The 14,452-nt window shown below is 36.1% G+C and overlaps 2 protein-coding genes across 2 annotated transcripts; both read right to left on the reverse strand.

Annotated features, from left to right (window-relative positions):
- Positions 1–6,049: 6,049 nt before the first annotated feature.
- On the reverse strand, positions 6,050–6,844 carry LOC125185223 (NDR1/HIN1-like protein 1). Its single transcript, XM_048081722.1, has one exon. The coding sequence runs from the start codon at positions 6,783–6,785 to the stop codon at positions 6,153–6,155; it is 633 nt and encodes a 210-aa protein (XP_047937679.1). The 5' UTR covers positions 6,786–6,844; the 3' UTR covers positions 6,050–6,152.
- A 4,295-nt stretch (positions 6,845–11,139) lies between these two features.
- On the reverse strand, positions 11,140–13,319 carry LOC125221304. The gene is made up of 4 exons (XM_048123425.1): positions 12,546–13,319; positions 12,311–12,464; positions 11,521–11,852; positions 11,140–11,424 (listed from the first exon to the last, which is right to left on the reverse strand). Exons 1-4 carry the CDS (start codon positions 13,317–13,319, stop codon positions 11,140–11,142), a joined length of 1,545 nt encoding a protein of 514 aa, XP_047979382.1.
- Between the last annotated feature and the right edge of the window lie 1,133 nt (positions 13,320–14,452).

The following is a 14,452-nucleotide window of genomic DNA, read 5'->3' on the forward strand; positions in this document are numbered from 1 at the left end:
ATCGTCGCCAAAGTGAACGAGTTTCAGTCATTCCTCTAGGGTTTAAATATCATCTCATATATGGAGTAGTTTTAACTGATAAACATAATGTACATATATTACTGTGTAATGGTTTTTATTCATTCAGTATTGGACGATTATATGATCCGTAATGTATATGGTTGTTGTGTTTATATGTGTTATAAAATCTCATGGTTTTGTTTAAGATTTGCCGTGTTTGATTGTTCGGCGTGTGTTTCATGTATTCACCAAGGGTTTAGCAATCCTTGGGGCTAGGGTCTAGTATGTAGTAAATAAAACATTCGTCGCCAAAGTGAACGAGTTTTAGTAATTTCTCTAAGGTTTAGATATCATCTCGGTTAGAGAGTAGTTTTAACTGGTAAACATAATGTACATATATTACTGTGTAATGGTTTTTATTGACTCTGTATTGGACGATTTCTAATCTGTAATGTATATGTTTGCGGAGCCGTTTTTTGTGATTTTCCAAGAGGGAAAAGGCTATAAAGGAGGCTAACAAGCCTCTTAGACGGTGTAAGGCGTGCGATGAGATGAGACACCACGACTCTAGAAACTATCCAATGCTTAAAGAGATGGCGAATGAGACAGAGCTTCGTAAGGGCCAGAGGAAATCTTGATGTATATTGTTTTTCGGTTTAGTCTTATTATTCAATTCGTTGTCTTAGTCTTATTAGTCCTACCACTGTCAAAATTTTATGCATAACAATTTTACATTTTTACTTTGTTAATGTACATTATTATTAATGAAGTTGTACATTATTGTTTACAACCACTTAACTTACTGTACACAATTGTTCGAGTATAGTTCATTATTAGACACATTATGTACATTATACATGATAACATTGCATTATTAAACTGTTAACGTACATTATTATTCATGAAGTTGTACATTATTATTTACACGGACTCAACTTACTGTACATTATTATTCCAGTTCAGTTCATTACTAAGTCCATTCTGTACATTATTCGGTTAATTACATCCATTATACAATTTTTATTCATTTTTTTGTACATTAATATTAAAATCCAGTTAACTTGTTCTACATCATTTTCTTCATTTTTTACATTATTAAGCAGTAACGTGACATTATTCGATACTTACAGCCATTATATGTTTTGTATTAACGACACCATACACTAGTACCAAAATATGATTCTGTTTGCAAGTAAACATGCCCACTAGAATTTGTTCAAAACAGACCAAACCACAAGTGGCTATTTTCCCTTCCAACATCAATTGTAAAAAAAAAACAGAGAGTTCAAAGTAATATAAATATCGTATCCGATCATTATCTGTGGAGTCAGGGTTTTTAAACATTTCAGGAATTCGGATGGGGTCTGTTGACAGTAGAGATGGTCGACTTCTTCCCCTCGACTTCATTTTCTTTGCGTCTTCATGAGAGGTAATAGTCTCGGCCCTTTGCTCAGCCAATCTATGCCTGAACTTTTGCGCAATCGCAATTGGAAGAACATCATCCACCTCTTCCTCAATGTCCAACCTTGGCTGCTTCGCTGCTGTCCAAAAATCAATAATGTATCGCATTACTATTACATAATGCACACTACTAACTTTATAATGTTCAAATGGAAGCACATAATGAACCAACGAATAATGCACCTATGCATATTACATTCTCTCAACCATTAGCCTTTTATAAAAATGATTGATTTAAATTAAAATAAAAAAACATAATGTACACCACTCCCTACAATAATGTACAAATGGCAGCAAATAATGCACAAATGAATACAACATTCACTCAATTACAGACATTTTACGAAACCAACTGATGTAACTTCAAACAAAAAAACATAATGTACGCCATTCCCTACAATAATGTATGAATTGCATCATATAATGCACGAATGTATATAACATTCACTCAATTACATGCATTTTCGGAAACCGAGTGATGTAACTTCAAACAAAAAACATAGTGTACACCACTCCGTACAATAATGTACAAATACACCAAGAAATATAAAGGCAAATGCAAGAGATTGCGCACTTGCAGTCTGGGTAGGTTGGCTTTTGCAGGGCCTGCCTCTTTTCGTCATCTGGATCTGTGAGACGAGCCAAAAATCAAAACCGGATACGATTTTCTCTACCAAATTCCCCAAATACACTTTGTAAACCAGTCATAACTACAAACTTCAAAAACGGACAGAACCCTAACAAAAATGAACACGATTTGATGATTTACGAAAATCTAGAACAAAACAAGTTTGCAAAACCGTGATATTGCTTTGGAGAAATACATGCAAAGGGAAAGTCGTGGATATAATATATGCATATATATATTCTCGACACATATACATATTTATAAAAGGATGTTAATTCTTTATCCATCAAAAGAATCATTAAAGACTAGAGGTCAAAGAGGGGATAACATCAATTAGAGAATCCAGTCGAAAGACAGGATGAACATCAAATAGTGGATTTCAACCTCTACATCCAAATGAAGAAAGCATGGATGGAGGTTGGTGATTTTATCTCCACTTTATAGTATAAATGTTGTGGTTGAATTAATACAAATCTAGAATTAGATTTCATTATCGAAATCATTAAAGTTGAGATATGGCTTACAGTTACTAATTTAATGAGAAATATCTGTGTTTACTCTCTCTTTATAGTTCTTACCTTTCCATCGTAAGTATTTTGATTCATATCTATGGAGAAACCATTGCACCAGGTATTTATTACTACTACTATTTACTCAATCGACAATCGAATGATGTTTTTCCATAAAGATTTACGTATATGTGTAATCTCTTTTTTCTCTTATTCATTTTTTAATTATATGTGAAATATTGTAGATGTTGCATGAAGATAGAATCAACAAATTTCCTAATGATATTCTGGGATCTATAATCTCTCGACTGCCTCTCCGAGAAGCTACTTCAACTTGTATACTTTCAACTAGTTGGCAATATCTCCATACCTACGTTAGTCATCTCAATTTCCCAAAATATAGGGAATATACATATGATATTGAGACATAATCAAATTACGTTAGTATGATCAACCATGTCTTGGATTCACATAGAGCCATCGAATAAAAGAGTTGGTGGTGGACATGCACATCCATGAATGTGGTAATTTTGAGAAATGGTTCGAGTTTGCCCTAGCTAAGAAAGCTGAAATAATTCGCTTATGTGGTAGGCTTCATGATGAGGGTCCATTTCTTAGACTTCCAATTACAAATGGAATTGACTGTCTTAAAGATTTGTATCTAGGATGCATTAAAATGACCGATCAAGACTTTGAGCTTTTGATTTCCAATTGTCTTGCTCTTGAATGTTTGAGAATTAGATCATCTATTGAGTTGAAAAATGTCTCAATTGTTGGCCAGTCTAAACTTAAGCATGTTAGCTTATTATATGTTTTGGAAGTTGAATCCATTGTGATTCGCGGCGCTACAAGCCTCATTTCTTTGGCGATCAATTATTTGAACACTAGATGTGTTGTCCAACTGAGTAACATTCCAAAGCTTACCAAACTCAATTTTGAAGACAGCCCAAATACACTCTTGCTCATTAACCTCCTTGTCCAAATTTCATCTTGCTTACGCGACCAACTCCAACTAATTTGTTTCTCAACTTCAATTGACTCTGCTATATTTTCGATAATTATTTGTCTTTAATTTCATTTTTCATCTTATATATCAAATATTAATGCATATGATTTTAATTTTCAGATGTATATTCAAGGAAAGTTTCCATGGATTGATCTTATAAATGTAAAACATCTAGAGTTGGTGCTTGGTCTAATGAATAGTTATCCTAGCGGGGTAATTATAGGGTACGTGCGTCTTTTGACTGAAGCATGTATTTAATTAGAAAAACTTGTGATAAGGGTATGCATCAACTCAAACTAGCTACTTACGTTGTCATTTTTTATTTGAGTGTAGTTTGATGCATTTTTACAATATGGGTTGCAGTTTATGGATATGCAGAGGGAAGAAGTTATGGGCTTAAATCAACTAGACGGAAGATATTTTAAAGGGAATCGTGAGTTGTCGGTAAAGTATTTGAAAATCATTGGATATTTGCGTTTTTCATGGCAATGGCGATTAATTACGTACGTCATCAATAGCGCCTCAGCTTTTCAAAAACTTACTGTAGTGTGTCGTGATCAAGAAGCATTAGCTCGTGCATGCCATGATTTTCAACATGTTCCCGCCGCTCACTATGTCACGGGTCCTATTTTGAGAACACATGCCGAGTTGTCGGAGTACTATAGAGAGAATATGTGGTGGGCGCCGCGGACTAATTTTTGTGGACATACAAATATGAAGTATGACAATTATCTATATGTTTCAAATGGATTTTATTCCTAAAGGAGATATTCAGGAATATTATTGATTTTTTATTGTTTTTCATACCTACTTTTAAATGCTTTGTTTTATGTTTAGTTGCTTACTATTGATATTTACCACGCCAGATTTGATTATAGAGATCATAACTAGTTTAGCTTTGTTTAGATAATTATTGATGAGATATGTTTCATCAATAATTCGTAGGTCGTTGATATGGGCAGTCGATAAGTAAGTAAAACATACTCCCTCCGTCCCCCATATTTTGTCCCCTTTTGACCGGGCACGGGTTTTAAGAAAATGTGTTTGACTTTGTATTAAATGGAGATGTGTAGTGGAGTATGGGTCCCACATTGAAATTTGGGGGAAAAGTGAAGGGTATTTTGATAGTCTATTTTAGGTAAATTCTAAAGGGGACAAATTTTGTGGGACGGACGGAAAAGGAAATAGGGGACAAATTTTCAGGGACGGAGGGAGTAAATAATTTGGGAAATTAAGAATATAATAAGTATTAGTATTTGTAATATTGATTTGTATATATATGAATATTAATTAACTGATTCAACTACTCCCTCATTTCTAATATAGTTGAGTCGTATTCCTTTAGCTTATTTCCTTAATTCGTATATCCAAAAAAAACGTCTCAAATTTGAGTACTATTTTATTTGGTGCTTATATACTTAGTCGTCAAAGTGTTAGTAGTAACATTTATGGCAGTAATATCACCAATCCGACATTATGTGTTCTTTCTATGTATTTTTACGATAGCCACTGTATGTACTTCTAGTTCTCATTTGCCACCATCTAACTATTTTTTTCTCATAGCCTCTACTGTCCATATCGCAATCGCTTCAAATGACAATGACATAAAAATAAACAAGCTACAACTATTAATAGAGGTTTGAAACAAAAGTTCACTGTCATTATTCATATTATGAAAGCATCATAATATCAACTAATTATTAGTAGTATAAAAATATTTTAAAATATAAGTAACCAAACAATCATTTATCTAATAATCTCCTATCTGATTTCGAAGTCCTTGTATCATAATCTTAGTGGCAGAAAAAATTCCTTCCATTGTTGCATTTGTTAATTAAGGTGAACAAAAAAATGTACTACTAGACTAAAGATAAAAATGGAATTGGTGCTAAGCTTTAGGATTGTTTGTGAGGGAATCAGTGTAAGTCTATCTCGCTCAAGCCGAAAATCACAATTCAAAAATGAATGAAATGTTGGTAAATGTCAGTTTAATGACCCCATTAATGGCAGGATAATTAACGTATTTACATTAATGTAAATAGAAAAGAGTGTGAACTGAAAAAGTCTCATTACCATAATTGTTTCATTCTTGAAGACTCATCACCTAACTGAAAAAGCCTGAAAGTGAAAGCAAAACATATATGGGACTCCATCAAAACAAAACCTAACCTAACTGCCCACTGCTTTTGTTCGCATGCTATTCCAATGAAGACTTTTTTTCTTCTCATGCCCAATTTCATCTTTCACTCTACTTTTCTCAATATATAAACAATGCCCATATAAAATCATGATCTCGTACTCATTACTTGTGCCTGCGTGTGTCAGTGCGTGCATATATAGAGATTTAATTACCAGTTCTAATGGCACAGCCAACCATAGTACTTGGTACATATTATAAGAAAAATGAAGTAATGTTTTAAAAATTATGCATTGCACATCCGAGAATGAGACTAATAATTAAGAACAATTACAATATAATTAAGGGTAAAAACAGATAACATAGATTCAGTTTCTATAGCATAAACATAAATAAAAAAGAAAAGAAAAATCAAACATCAACATTGCAGTCCATGAGGAGCTGATACTTGATCCCGGATCCAACGGCGGTGATCCCATCATATTTATGGCCGAAATTAATATAGGCGGGGCAGCTGACATACAGGTGATAACTCCCCGAAATAAACGTCCCAACCTTCCATCTAACCCTGCCGTCAACTCTGACGTGGATGAGCACCGTCCCCGTCAGCTCGTCCTGCCCGAGCGACGTCGCCAGGTACGGCGCCACCGGCACCTCCCTGCCGTACACGAAGGGCGACCAGACGGTGATGTCCTTGTGGCCCTGGTAGGACGGGGGCAGCCTCATCGGCAGGGTGATCTGCTGGCTGTGGTAGGCCGCGTAGACGTCGAGGCGGTCGTAGTAGACGCCGATCCTGGCGTTGGGGTTTCTGGCGGAGAGGGTGATCTGGAAGGTGGCCGTCAGGAGGCTGGGGCCGGAGAGGTTGAAAGCGAACACCGTGGCGTCTTGAAGGATGAAATGCGGCTTCGTTGGCCGGAGGATCAGCCACACCAATAGGATCGCCAAGAGGACGGCGGCCGCGAACGCTGCGGCGGCTAGGAAGATGTTGCGGTAGAGCTTCTTGCGGTGGTGGTCGTCGTGGTTGCCGCAGTCCTTGGACGTCATGTTTTGTTTTTTGGGAGAGAGTTAGTGATGAATGTGTTGGGAGAATTTTAATGAAATGAAACTTACTTTTTCAATACTACTATGTAAAGGTGATATCGACTTGTAACGATAGAGTGTGGTTTTGTGTACATGTTATAAATATGTTGGACTTGTTAATTTACGCAGAGTTTGGATTTTGGGCACTCTAATTAATGCTCTATCCAATATAATTAGTGTGTAAATTCATATTCAATTCCGTTAAGGTTTGGAAATTAAAATTGAAATTTTAATTTTTTTTCCGTTGTCTCCTCACAAATTTTCTATTGTGTATGAGTTTATACGAATTTAATAAATACGAATTTTAATAGAAACATCATACATTTACGTGTATTAGTTTAGATGTGTGGCACTGGCATGACTTGTAGGAAACGTTGTTTTGTTGGCATTGTCATTGGTTTGATAAAGAGTGGAGTTAAAAAGAAAAAAATAATTATATCGCTGTTATGAGTACATCAAATGACGTCATTTTGAACATTATTATTATCCTCCTAGGAAATTTTTGTATATTTCTTGGAGAAATATATATAGATAATAAAATAATTGAGAAAAAATTGAAACTTGATATAGTTTTTTGTTTTCAAATATTAGAGCATAACTGATTACTTTAATAAATCCTAGTACTATCATTAATCATTATGTTAAATTTGTTTTCAAATTTCGTTTGGGATGAGTTACTCATATGATATGGGGTGGGTGGGAGACGGTAATCCGATGTCAGAAGACTCATGTTCTCGACTACCACCAATTTTTATGTAAATTTTTAAGTCTACATCACATATGAATTTTAAGTATGGTTTCTCTTTCGTGTAGTGCTATGATATGAATTATTCAACTGCTTTTATTGGAAAAAAATCAAAACTTATCTGTATCTTTTCAATCTTTTAGGAAATTGCTATCATATATTATCAATCTATTTTGTTCACTCTTTTTGGGGTATAGATTGTAATTGTACTCCAACCATATGATCAAAACGTGGAATTTATGTTTATTTATTTATTTATATTAATTATATAAATCTCAATTTAAATTATTTAAAATAAGTATGTTACTCAAGTAAAGAAGAGTATTTTAAATTTGATGGAATTTAAAAGATACTATGAAAGATTGGTATTAATAATACGAAAAAAGATATATAAAAAATTAAGAAGAAAGTAGTATAAGAAGAGAGGAAATTGACAGAAACCATATACTTAATGAGGCACACAAAGATTTTTTTAGGTATTTTTTTTTAATAATTACAGAAGTAGATACATCTTCAGTGGACAAAATCACAATTTGAGGCAAAAATTTGAAAAGTGACCATCCTTGCTGATGGAGTAAGGAAGACTAAAAGTAGCGATATCCGTCAACTAAAATCGCAGTTCCATCAGTTACATAAGAATTATAGACTGAATTTGGACTCCAAGTCTCCAACCACAAAATTAAAATAAATTGTATCATTGTCTACGAAAACTGTGTAATGTATAAACTAGGTAACAACCAAGAGGATAAGTGGAGTAGTACTCTATTTGTACCATAGTAATAGAGTCATTTTGTCATTTTGGTACGTTGCATAGTAATAAAGTCATTTCCATTTTAGTAAAAGTCAACACATTTTTTCACACATACTTTATTTTCTCTTACTTTTTTCTCTCTTCATCTCTCTACCTTTTTTCATTTTCCATTTTATTCTCCGTTTACCTAATTCATTTAACACAATTTTTCTTAATCTCTGTACCGAAAAAAAACATCTCCGTTACTATATGGAATGGAGGGAGTACTATATAAGGGGTGGACCCACGTCGAGTTCCCTGGGACCCCACCCATTTGAGATTGTGTATATATTTTAAATTCATAGGACAACATTTAGCCGTTCGTTCTGTAGTGTAGTTGGTTGGCAAGGGAAACTAGTGTAGTTGGTTGGCATCCTGGTTGCCCAAGTTCAAGTCCTCTTCCTTGCGGCAATGATCAAAATCGAAACTAATATGAACAAATCAAATATGAAACAAGACATGATTTTGTTGTCACATTAGTATTTGATTTTGACCATAAATTATTCGAACAAACAATTCATATGTGAATCATGTGATGGAAGCCAAAATTTTTACGTCATCAAATTCATGGTTATTTATTTTAGTTCTTTTCAAAAAATGAAATTTATTTAGATTAGATACTTTTATTTCTATGATAAAAAGTGATAAAAGAGCAGAATAATAGTAATAAAAATAATGTGAAGTACCTCGCATCTCAAACGTGTGATTAGTGATTAAGAATTCGTCCAAATCTTAGCTGCTTCAATATTTCTTTTAGTTAATTCAAAAGAATAAGAAGGGATTCAGCAATAAACAAAGACAAAAAATGAAATAGTTGATTTTGAAAGTGTAAAGTGTATATACTAGGGTAGTTTCCACTTTCTGCACATTTTTGTTTCTCACAACAGGATTCTTCATTTTGTGATTCTCCATTTGATTTCGGGGTTTTAGGGTTCCTTCACCACATCTCACCGGAAAGGTACATACAAATCAAGTTTCCCTTCTCCTTTTGTTTTGCGGCGATGATTCTTCTGAGCTTTTACCGTAACATTCAATCCCGATAATCGCAAATTTCTAGTAACCCAGGCTAGCTAATTTTGGATGTTTGATATTCTCCTACAAGTTTGAAATGTGTTTAGAAATTAAATTGATTGATTTGAGATACTCACTCTTTTATAGGTCATTTTAATTAGGGTTTTTGGCCTTAAAAACCATAAACTTTCCCCAAATTCCAGTTTTTCCCATGAACTTTCAAATTTGTTTTTAAAACCACGAACTTTCGATTTGTACGCAATTTGCCAACCCGACCCGAATACCCAATTACCACTTAAATTCCGCACGAAATTGTCCAGCGTGGACGCCGTAAAAATGACTGGGCAACGACGTCGTTTTATGCACGCCCTAATTTAAAACACATATCAGAATGTATTTGAGTATTTCTTCGACATTTAAGCTCGATTTAAGCCTCATTTGGAGCATTTTCTTCGAGATTTCAACTCCAAGTAGGTGTATTCTTCAATTCAGCGTTTGCTTTTTTTTGTTGGCTTTTGTGTATTCTTCAATTACCACTTAGATTTCAACTCCAGGTCGGTTGGCTTTTGTGTTGAAAATTGGTTTCCAATTTTTTGCAGCCCGATTTGCTTTTTAAGTTTATTTGGGCAATTTGTTTTCGAATTAGGGTTTTTTTGGGTAATTTTGGGTAAATTGTCGATGAGTTGAACTGAAAACTTGGGTGTTGGAAGCTTAGGTGCTTGAGATGTCGTCCTCTTCACAAACATCAAGTTGGAGTTCCGGTTGGAATTATAGGGAATATGTTATATGCAATCATGGAGTTCGTGCTGAGATTGGGACGTCCAGGACTGAAACTAATCCCGGAAGACGATTTTATCGCTGTGCTTCTTGGAAGGTATTTGTTGCGTCTCTATTTCACCGCTGTAAGCTGACACATACTTTAAATTTTATGGAGTTTTATTTAATTTTGTAGAACGATGACTGTAAATTCTTTCGGTGGATTGAACCTTCTTCTCCGTTAAGCCTACACATTGAACTTAAGACGACCCGGCCAGTAAGAGACCAGTTTGAAGAAAAATGGAGATGTCAATACTTGAAGGCTATCTCCCTTGAAGAGAAATTGAATGCAAAGATCGAAGAGTGTGAATTGAAGAAAGAAGAGTGTGAATCCCTTCAATTAAGGATTGAAAAATTAGGGAAGAAGGTGCTAAAGTTACAGATAGTGATCATGCTGCTGTGTGTGATAATATTTGTCCTAGGTTGGTAATGTTGATGTATGATCTTTTCTTTTGTGTTTGGTAATGTTTATGTAATGGATGATGGTGAATTTGTAGGCTTTTGGTACCTTAGTGTGGGATGCTAATGTTATGTATGTTTATGTAAGTAATGGATGATGGTGAATTTGTAGCCTTTTGGTACCTTATTTTGGGATGTTAATCTTAACATTGAATTAGGCTTATTTGCAGCATGAGATGATGATGGTTCTAACAAAACAGCATCCAAAATAATGTTTAATGTCAAAGCATATGTGTTCATAAACTATCTAGAGTGCACAAACTTAGATAAAACACAACACAAAAGTAGAACACCAAAAGAACACCAAATGTAGATGTATGAACATGTAGTCAGATACATCATCAAGGTTTGCCAAAATACTTAAGGCTGATCATAGTTTGCCTAAAGCTGAACAAAGTATGCCAAAATACTGAAGGCTTTACAAAGTTTGCCAACACACTTCATCAAAAACCAACATAAATGTTCATAAACTGCCTAAACCCGGCTCTCTTGGGTGGCTAAGCCAGATTGTGCTTCAGATCCTGAGGGTGCTTGTTGATGGCGTGCTCGGCCTGTTTGTGGGCGTGCTCGGCCAGTCTGAGGGCGTGCTTGGCCTGTCTGTGGGCGTGCACCTGTCTGTGGGCGTGCTCCTGTACGTGGGCGTGCTCCTGTCTGTGGTTGTGCTCCTGTGTGTGGCCGTGCTCCAGTCTGTGGGCGTGCTCCTGTTGTGGCCGTGCTCGTTGCCGGCGTGCTTGTGGCTGCAGGTTTACAGGTACCACCTTTCGAGGTCGTCCTGGCTTCCCCTAATAAGAACAACACAAACTTAAAGTGAGATTTGAATGGATTGAAGTGCATTGTACCAAATCCATATGTATACCATAAATGTAAGTGCATTGTACCTTCTCCTTTGATGGCTTGGCAACTAGATCATTTTTGCACGATCTAGTATTGTGACCCTGCTGAAGGCATCTCTGACAAGTCATGGCACATGTCTTGCGAAGTTTATGGGGCCTAGATGGATCCTTCTCCAGTGGGTCCCTCTTCCTCATTTTCTTGGGTCTGCCAGGCATCTTCTTAGCAGGAGGTGGGGTGACCTTGTATCCTTCAGCCTCAGGCCACATGTTCTCACCATTCAAAGGTGGAATGCCAAAGCTGTGAGCCAGTTTGTACTTCTCCAAAGTGTAGTACTCATTCACATATGATTCAACATTTTCATGCAAGAAAGATATCACTGAATAAGCATGAATACAAGGGATTCCTGTAATATCCCAAACCCTACACCCACATGATCTCAAGGCTGGTGTGACTATAAATCTATTTTCTTCATAAGTAACCTCAAACTGACCCCCCAAAGCAGGCGTAGTGATACAATACCTGCTCTTATACATCAAATCCTCCACTTTTTTTCTTATCCTAGGACATAATACATCATGATTGTCACGCACCTCATGCAATTTCCTATAACATCTCTCCATCAAGGAAGATCTAATGTCCTCTAACATATGTATCACATGTTTAGCCCTTGCATCAACAATGTAAGCATTAAAGCTTTCACACACATTATTTAAGATGGAATCATTTTTCTGAACAGGAGTGATGAAAGCCTTACAAAATCTGGTGATGTGTTTGGTCATTAATAGAGCAAATGCTTCAGGCAGCTCCTTTTTTCAAATTCATTGCATGCTGTACGATATTCCTCTACATAAGTGCTCCTCACAACTTCCCAGAACAAACTCTTCAGAGTTGGGCCCTTGTGAGTCTTTTTCAAATTTGAATACACATGCCTTGCACAATTTCTATGCTCGGCCAGAGGAATGAATTCCTTAACAGCATTCTCCAATCCCTATAATTAAACGAGCATAATGTATGTTTATTAAAAGTTATAAGCTTCATAAATATCATTGAATTTGTTGGAATAGTGTACCTTTTGTTGGTCACTAATGACAGTGATTCCAACACCTTCACCCAGGTTCAAGTCTTCAGCCAAAATGCTCAAGATCCATTTCCAATTAACCTCATTTTCTGCCTGAACAACTGCCCATGCTATGGGAAAAATTTGGTTGTTCCCATCACTTCCAACTGCTGTCAGAATTGCACCTCCTAAATATGTCTTCAGAAATGCTCCATCAAGTCCAATAACTCTCCTACAACCCATCATAAATCCCATCCTCAAACCACTAAAGCCAATGTAAATTCCCTTGAACACGGACCCAATACCCACATCAATCTCAAACCTACCTTCTTTGTCTACCCTCATCAACTCTAGGACATAACTCCTAAGCTTCCCATAATGCTCATCCACTGAGCCTGACAGCAACTCTATTATCTTTCTCTTGGCATTATACAACTTCCATCTAGATGCATCATGTGCAAACCTCTGCACTAAGTCTGCTCTCAATTCCTTAACAGTTGTGTCAGGCTTAAGCCTAAACACATTCAAATACCTCTTTGCAATCCAGTTTGCTGAAACTATTTTGCTTCTCATATTCCTAGGACAGGTATGTTCAAACTCCACTCTTCTTAACATGAATGCCCCAGTGGTGTTGTTGTAACTCCCATAGCACTTCCACTTACATGGTTTCTTGCAAGAAGCTTCCACTTGGTTCTTACAGACCCTTTTGAAGCGCATTTCCCATCCATTTTCAATGGCATTAGTTGTCAAAGCATCCCTAACTTGGAATCCATCCACAAATCTCATTCCAGTTGTAACTCTCAATGTCTTGTGATCACATTTAGGATTATACACACGCCTCTTATGTCTTTCTCTAATCCTTGCCCGGACATCATCCTCATCAGTTGAATCAGAAACAAAATCACGATCAGAATCCACAAAGTCTGACTCCCCACATCCATCTGCAGTATTAGTCACCCCACCACTAGAGACAATACCATTGAATAGATCATCAGTTATTACCCTCAAGCTTGCTTTCTTAAACTTGTCTTTAGACTTGATGAATTCATCATCATCTGATATGAATCCATCCAAGCTGGAGTCATCATCTGAATCACATTCCCTTTCAGTAGATGGAAGGTAGCTCCCATCTTCATACTCATCCTCTTCTTCACAGTCTCTGTCCTCCTCACCATCCTTCCCAGCCACTATCATCAGCCTCTCTGTTTCATATTCATCATCACCACTCTCACCATCACTCTCATCACCACCCTCAGCACCATCACTCTCATCACCACCCTCATACTGGCTTCCCTCAGGCACATCCTTACCACAAACTTCATGGGTTCCTGATGCACTATTTATTAGCACTAAAAATTCTTGCAAGTATACAAGGTAGATCTAGTATAGCTAAAGGTCAGTACCGGGATATCGAACTCAGGGAATAAGATTGCAACTGTCTATCATATACTAAGCGTCATATACTATTTAGAGACATATGGTTTTTGGGTTTGAATTTATAAACTAGACATAAAGAAATAAATAAATAACAGAAAATATAAAAATAAATAAAATACAAAACAGGCTAAGGAATGCAGAATTTTAGGAACCACAATCAAAAGCTAAAATCCAAAAGACTTCCTTGAATTACGGTCTCTAGAGTTACTAAGCTATCACGTATGTAAAACTATATCTTCTCTCGAAGCATATAATTTGTAGATTGCTACCTAGAACCGAAGTGTCCTTCCTAGAACTAAGGCAACAACTCCTAAAAGCTCCTAAGATAATTTTGCTTCATTCAAAGGCTCTGTCACGACCGCGCTTTGCTAAGGATAGCATTGCTCGGTAAATCATGACCAGGGGAGGGAATTAAGAAGAGGGGATAGAAAGGGGACGAAAGAATTTATAATAAGACCTGCAAGTACTTTTTCATAATATAA

This window comes from Salvia hispanica, chromosome 4, assembly GCF_023119035.1.
Source record: "Salvia hispanica cultivar TCC Black 2014 chromosome 4, UniMelb_Shisp_WGS_1.0, whole genome shotgun sequence".
In the NCBI taxonomy this organism is placed as follows: Eukaryota; Viridiplantae; Streptophyta; class Magnoliopsida; order Lamiales; family Lamiaceae; genus Salvia; species Salvia hispanica.